The 7,289-nt window shown below is 28.9% G+C and overlaps 1 protein-coding gene across 8 annotated transcripts in view; it reads right to left on the reverse strand.

The window, feature by feature from the left end:
- The window catches only part of LOC106689995 (sex determination protein fruitless), a 42,179-nt gene extending 35,195 nt beyond the window's left edge, over window positions 1–6,984 (reverse strand). For 4 of the 8 annotated variants that reach the window (XM_014435239.3, XM_014435240.3, XM_014435238.3 and 1 more), the window contains exons 1-2: window positions 5,775–6,346; window positions 5,508–5,666 (exon numbers count right to left, since the gene is read on the reverse strand). In XM_014435239.3, the coding sequence (XP_014290725.2) occupies window positions 5,508–5,666; window positions 5,775–6,326 (711 nt within the window). In that variant the 5' untranslated portion in view covers window positions 6,327–6,346. Of the gene's footprint in view, window positions 1–184; window positions 830–5,507; window positions 5,667–5,774; window positions 6,347–6,437; window positions 6,603–6,637; window positions 6,807–6,831 lie in introns of those variants that run through there. The other 4 variants (XM_014435234.2, XM_014435236.3, XM_014435237.2 and 1 more) reach the window with 4 other exon arrangements.
- Between the last annotated feature and the right edge of the window lie 305 nt (window positions 6,985–7,289).

The raw sequence follows: 7,289 nt of genomic DNA on the forward strand, positions 1-7,289 counted from the left end.
TATACATTCATAGAAAGGTTGAATTAATTTACATATATACCTAAAGTGTGTAACATACCTAAAGTAAAATAATAATATATTTTAAAATCAATATTCAAAAGAGATTAAAGAATTGAAGTTTCTTTCAGACAATACAAACAATAAAATGAAATAAAAAAATTATCTCACATTTAAACAACTGAACTAGAAGAGTAAAAAGCTAATTTATTACTATGCAATACAAACATAAACCCTGAGACGATCACTTATTGTATTGTACAAAAACTAAGCAATCATTTGAAGAAAATGAAATTTGAGCTGATTATAAGAAGGGTCATTCAGGCGGAGATTTAGGCCTGGGGTCAAGCTTTGTGAGGTCTGTCCCGATTCGTTCACTAGCGTCCTTTTCTTTAGCCATACACAGCTGATGAGATTTACACCTGTCATGATGATTTACTATTTCCAGCCTGAAGTTACTATTTCCTTCGACGAATGAAGTCCTCATGTCGGGGACTGAGCCACTCCACTTCCTACAGTACTTACAAAACATCATATTCTGCTGGTCATCATACTGGAGCCAGAAGTAGTTATCGAGCCAACCAGGACGAAATCTTCCCCCTTTTCTGGGAGTTACAGGCATGCTGGCAGCCGGTTTCCCGCCTCCACTGCCTAAGGACTGAATAACAGAGATTTCTTGAGGTCGAGGAGGGGGTCTGACCCTTAGTGATGAGAACTGTGGTGGGGGAAGTTTGGGAAGATCTACCTTGATCTGGCGAGTCGCAAGGTACTGCCGCAACATCACATGAGGCTCACTGCTCCGCTCTGGGCCAGCAACGGTTTCCAATTCCGTCTGTCAACATATACATTCCACCGATTAGTTGGTTCTATCCTTAATATTTACTTCTCATCTATGGTAGAAACCAACAAAGAGAAGGTAGAAACCGTTGCTGCCCACTTACAAAATGCTAATGTAACATTTAAATTTAAACATTAAAATAAAATAAATAAATCAATAAGTAAACATAAAATCAGCACACGGCTTCTAATAAAACAGTTGGTAAATCAAACTGATTGATAATAATAAATAAATAACAAAGCAATGTAATGTAACTTTGACATAATATATTATTTAAAAACTATGGAGACAGACTTTATTGAATTTACTTAATATACTAGACCATTCTGATATAAATATGTTCCTTTTTAAAATTATGTTAATTTAACGCTGAGGAAGAAATTATTTGAGAATATCAAAGTCATAATTATAATGAAGTGTCATAAATTATTTAGATAAAAATATTTAATGTTATAATATTAAAAGAGAACATCATAACAGAAAAACTTGATTATCTACTGTATTAATCACTTTTACAGTAAAATATTAAAAGTAAAAATAAGCAATAAAATTTCAAGCTTCACTAAGAACAACTAATACGTTTTCATACATGATTTAAAAAAGAAAAAAAATATTTTTGTAACTCATAAAAAGCATCAATACATATAATAAGTATCAGAATGCACAGGGAAAGAATGATAAAAATTGTGGGTGATGATATCACAAAATTAAAAAAAAAAAAAGATTTCTAATTGGTGGAAAGGGAAAATAAAATAAGGAAAAACAGAGAAGATACAAATTTATTGATACAAAACAATATGACTCACTGCGAAATTCAATCAATTTTAAGTGAATGCTTTATCATGAGAAACATACTTTTAATTTTTTCATGTTAATGACAAATAAGGATGACAATAAATATCATTTTGATTTAATGTAAGAAGGAATTATTGGCGGTAAAGATAAAAGAAATATTTACATGCACTTTAATAAAACTATTATTAGAAAAACTCGATAAAACCATTTTATTTTAGAGTAGTTGTAATTTGTTCAAGCTAACCGTAGCTTCAAAGTTGTTAAATTTATAATTGAAAAGTTTCAAACATAATTTCACTCATATCTTAACTTATAATGGAACTATATATTTTCCTATCACATTTACTGAGTATTGCCTTTTCTAGTCTGATAGCATATAAAATATTAAAGGAATTTTTCAGTTCCAGAGACTAATTGACTTTTATAAATAAATAAAAAAAAAGTGATTACACAGACAAAGTGGTTGCTTTAACGGAATAATGTTACATGTTAAATTAAAATTATATGTCTTCCGGAATAACCTAAACAACTATTCTTCAACAAACTTAATGAGAAGAAAGAATAGTTCCATATAATTCGACGATAAAATAACAAAATTATTCATTTCTATGACATTAATCTCTGAAGATAAATGATCTATCAGAAGAATCAGAAAGGAGATTCGTATTGAATAAAATTATTACTTTTATTCAAGTAGAAGTAGGATTTGAATATTCAAATGGAGGAGGAAAAATGTACCTGAAGAAATTTAAACTAATAAATATTTTATGAGTGGGATTTTAAGAGAAGGTAATTGCATTCCAATACAAGCCAATGCTTTTAACATTCATATTTGTCCAGTCATGAGGAAAAGGGTGAATAGCGAATAGACTTGTGAATGAATGCCAAAGAAGTGAGGGTCTTAGCTTGTAACCAACATCATATAAGCATGAAATAATGATATCATATAAGAGACGAAATTCATTTAAATAAAACAGAAACCTGATTGGTTTTTGATTTAGATTTAGGCACATCACATCCTATCGGTCAATTCTGGAATAAGCTGATCTTAGAGTTAGTTCACCAATAAAACTAATAGAACTATTTACTCTTTAAGTATAAGAAAAAAGTGTATGTTTTCAAGAATATTTGAAAACATCTATTCTGAAATAAATTTTTTAAGAAGAAAGGATAAAAGAAAAGAATAGTTCTAAATAATTTGGTGGCAAAATAACAATATTTTTTTAGAATTTCCTAGGTTTAATTGTTAGATTTGTACAATTTTTTTTTTTTTTTAGGATTTTCTCAAAAACAGTTCAAATAACTTTTATAAAATTCGGTAAATCAATATAAAATTAAGTGTTCTTAAATACCAGATAGGTCTTATTATCATTAAAATAGTCTGACAGGTCTTAAATAAGGATTTTTAAAATAATCTCCTCTAAAGCAGTTTTAATTCTGTTTATTTGAAATAATTAATCATCTCACATTTTTACTTGTAATGAAAAAAGGATAAATATACACTATGAAATGATTTCACAATCAACATGAGAAGATAAAAGGGAAAATATTTTTATTTTTTGTTTAGGTTGAAAACATTTCTGAAAATAAGAGTAGTAATATGGACTTATTTTATACCGTTTAACAGCCAAAGACTTTAGAAGAAATAAAGTCATAAGTAATGAAGAATGACAAAAACACATAAATAAAATATGAGTTTGAAGATAATTTGACCGGAATTCCATTTGGCCAGTCTGTTAAATGTTTTCATTTCACCATGGTCTTTAAATGATATTTTAATTTTACTTAACCTACTTATGGACATTTCAGTAGACGGAAAATCGTTCTTAGTATTTTCAATATTAATTTTATAACAATTTAGAATTAAATAAATGGTTCGGAACATAAGGTAAGTTTTAATGAACTGTTATATTTCTGTCATACTTTAGCGATGAGAAATGTTACTGAAAGTAGTTTTCTGAAAACTGCTGAAATTTGAGCTAGTCCATTGAGAGGCTCATGTGGTTAATTAGTACAGGGCAGTATTGATGTAGTGAATAATTTAGAAATATCTCTTCAGAAATGAGTGAGGATTCATTTCAAATCAAAGTAAAAGTAAAGTTGAGTGATGTATGCACTGCATCACATTTTTATTTGTTACGGAAAGCCTGCTTGCTATACTATTATAAAAATCTTATTATTGATTTTTTATATATATTGTTTAAAAAAATGCTGATTTTATTTTTTATGCGGAACACATTTTAAATTTTAATGGATGTATTGCCAGTTGATAATCTACCAAGACTACTAAACGATGCATACATTTTTTTTTACTGTTTCTGCACGAGTAGCGAAAGTTTATTTCAACATCTTACCTGAAGAGTATGATATATAATCATGAAAGAAAGGAATCAAGTTATCAGTCATTTAAGGATAGGAGTGATGGTTCTTTTATATATATGCCTTTAACTGTGTTATATCTAGTAAAGCCTATGATGGATTTACTCATAACACCTCTTCAGTTCTTAACAAGTGATTTGATTTTTTATTATTATTATTATTATTGATTGATTATTTGATAATTAAAATAGATAGGGATAAGATATATGTTAATATTTAAAATAAATTGCATAATTATAGTTATGAATATGAAGTCCCTGAAATATTGACTTCATGATGTACCAGTTTTTAACTTTGGGAAACTAGATAAAACTATAATTTCTCTGCTATTTTTTCATATTTTTGTTTCAGTTGTGTTAAGACAAAATTAACATCCAAAATAGATAAAATCACATGAAGCATAAAACTGTGAGATAATTAAATCCAAATACGAATTTTTCAGCAGTGAAACTGATTAAAACCTTGAACATCCTTCAGATCAATAAATTTAAGTAAATATAAAATTTACACCTTTTCTTAAAAATGTATGGCCTCAAAAAAAAAATTGTTCCAGAAGTTTTCATTTGATCAACCTAAGATTTTATCATTAATTGAATTAAATTTACTTTATCCTTTTGTCAATGCGTAATACATGAACAAAAATATCCAAATTTATGACAACTATCATCTTACAACTTGGAATAAATACTAAAACATACCAATTGGATAACAGTAAATCACTTTGATTTTCCAAGGACATTTTAAAATAGCAGGATCTTGAAATTTTTAGAGCAGTTATGGTTAGGACCAACGAATTCCTAATAATCGTAAAATTTGTTTACTGTCATAGATGGCTAGGTACTGACATTGGCAGAAACATGAATATGCATTAAATAGTTGGTCCCTGAACTCTTCAGAACTTAGTAAAAATTATTCCCCTGCTCAAAACAAATGAATTTCAATAAATTTAAAATTGGGTCTATGTTATCTACTAAAACATTTTAAATTAAAAAACTTAACAACATCCTAATTTGGTGGAAAATTGTATTTTATATGTTGACAAAAGGTGTGTGGAATATTAGATTTTATTGACATGTTATTTGACAAGTAAAACAAGTTTGAAAATTTAATTTTTCCTAGCTCAACATTTATTAAAAAAATTGGTGGAAAAATAATTCAGATTTAGGGTTTTGACATTGTTACAGCTATTTAGTCTTTTGACAGCAAAAATGTCCCAAAAAATCTATGTTTTTGCATTTTTACAAATTTATAACCCCTATAAGCTGCCTATCTATTAACTACAATAATTATGATTTCAATTACGAATTGCTGAACCAAAACAAAACAAGATATTTTCCAAGAAACCAAATAAAATAAATACTCTTGATCCATTAAACTTAAAAACTGTATTATTTATAATTCTATAAAATTTTTAAATAGTTGAAGATAAATAAAAACTTTCTTCCAATCAAATATTTATCAGTTGGTCAATAACAACTAAATTAACAAAGTTACTCACTACATGTTGAGCTTCATCAAATGAATCTTCATCAGGCTGGACAGATTCATGTTTAATTACAGGTACATTAGGGTCACTCAGCTCAGAGGAAGGCAAATGAAGAAACTTAGCAGGGGATTGAGACTGTGGTGTATGTGGAGCTGATGAGGAAAAGTTTGCCTGAAACACCGTACACTCCCTAAATACACATTTTGTCACAAAAGAAAAATCTTGAAAACAGAAAATTCTTATATGATATAACACTAGTTACTTGATGAAGGGAAATACCTGAGGTTCTGGGGAGAATTTTTCCGAAGTACAGCCTTGAAATGAAGGTCCGGCTTGATCAGAACCACCTGACAATTTCCTTTTCCGCCTTTCTGATGGAGATGATGGCCTTGTAATTCTGTTATCATGGGATATCCTAGCATTCTGTTCGTACACCTGTGATTCGTCAGACTTTTGGCTGTCCCTTGAGTCAGCCAAGCCCCTTATTTGCAATGCAGTAGCAGTTTTAAGTATTCCTGCTAATTCATCTTGCTTAACATTAACTTCACCGTTGTACATGAAATGTAATAATACTTGCATTTCAATTGCAGTAACATCCCTCAAAAAGATAATGGGATGAGGATGTTGGTTTTGTAAGAATAACTTTTCAAAATATGGACTACAAGCTGAAAGTATAGCTTGGTGAGCTTTGAATGTTTTAAAATCATCATTATCACAAGTTACGGCTAAAGTCACATCAACTAAAGATTCCTTCTCAAGAAACTTTGAAAGTACCTCAGTAAGATTAGATTTATGGTTGTTCCACCTCAGGCAAAATTCTTGTTCCATCATTAAATGATTCCTTGGATAACCTGAAAAACACAAAAAATACTTGTAAACATCACATGCCAATTGAAAACATGATAAAGGACTTATGTTTAAAATATTATACAAAAGACTGACAATTATTTGGTGATAGAGTTCTTAACATCAGTAAAACAGGTCATTCACCTCTTGGCGAATTGGTATTTCAGGTGATATCACGTGTACTACAGGATATAAACATTATTATCACAAGTCAACATTATTTATTTGAAATACAATGAATAGTTGATAAAAAATAAAATTCTTATTTAATCATTAAAAAATGGAGAAATTCGTACTTAATTAAATGTCAACGTAGCCATTTTGGCGAAGTTATCTAGGACGAGGTTCGAGTTGGCAAATTTTTTATGGCCATGAAAAATAATTGATGGAATAAATAAACAATTCGCAAGTATTTTAGAGCTTTCAAATTTTAAATATGATATGGAAATACATATTCAGTGAATCATTTGTATATAACACCAAACCTTACCTTCCAAGGCCTAAATTCCATTTATATCGTGCAATGGCGGCTCCCCTACTACTATGCTCTCTAGATCGCAAATGTAATTTGAATGGTAAAAAATAGATTACAGAAAAATAAATCTGTTTAGAAGAAGAAACAGGTTTATTCAATTATGGTTTTTACATTTAAATTTATAAGTTTTATAATAAAGCTTTAATCTATTCTGATTGGATGAAAATATCAACAGAAAAGATGGAATACAAAAAAAAAAAAAAAAAAATTTGCAAAGCTTTCGAGAGCTTTTAATTAAGAAGTTCTATCTTCATATTTTGCATCATACATAGCTAGTTTTTTCCTTTTCTTTTTCTTCATTCTTCTATCTTGCTCTTCGTTTTTCAATGATTTCACAAATTAGATTAAAAGATTGAGCTTTGTAATTTCATTAATTTCTGTAACTGTGACTAATTTCATTACCGAGAAACAAA

Source organism: Halyomorpha halys, unplaced genomic scaffold, assembly GCF_000696795.3.
Source record: "Halyomorpha halys isolate HHAL.00 unplaced genomic scaffold, Hhal_1.1 Scaffold1541.1, whole genome shotgun sequence".
Lineage (NCBI taxonomy): Eukaryota > Metazoa > Arthropoda > Insecta > Hemiptera > Pentatomidae > Halyomorpha > Halyomorpha halys.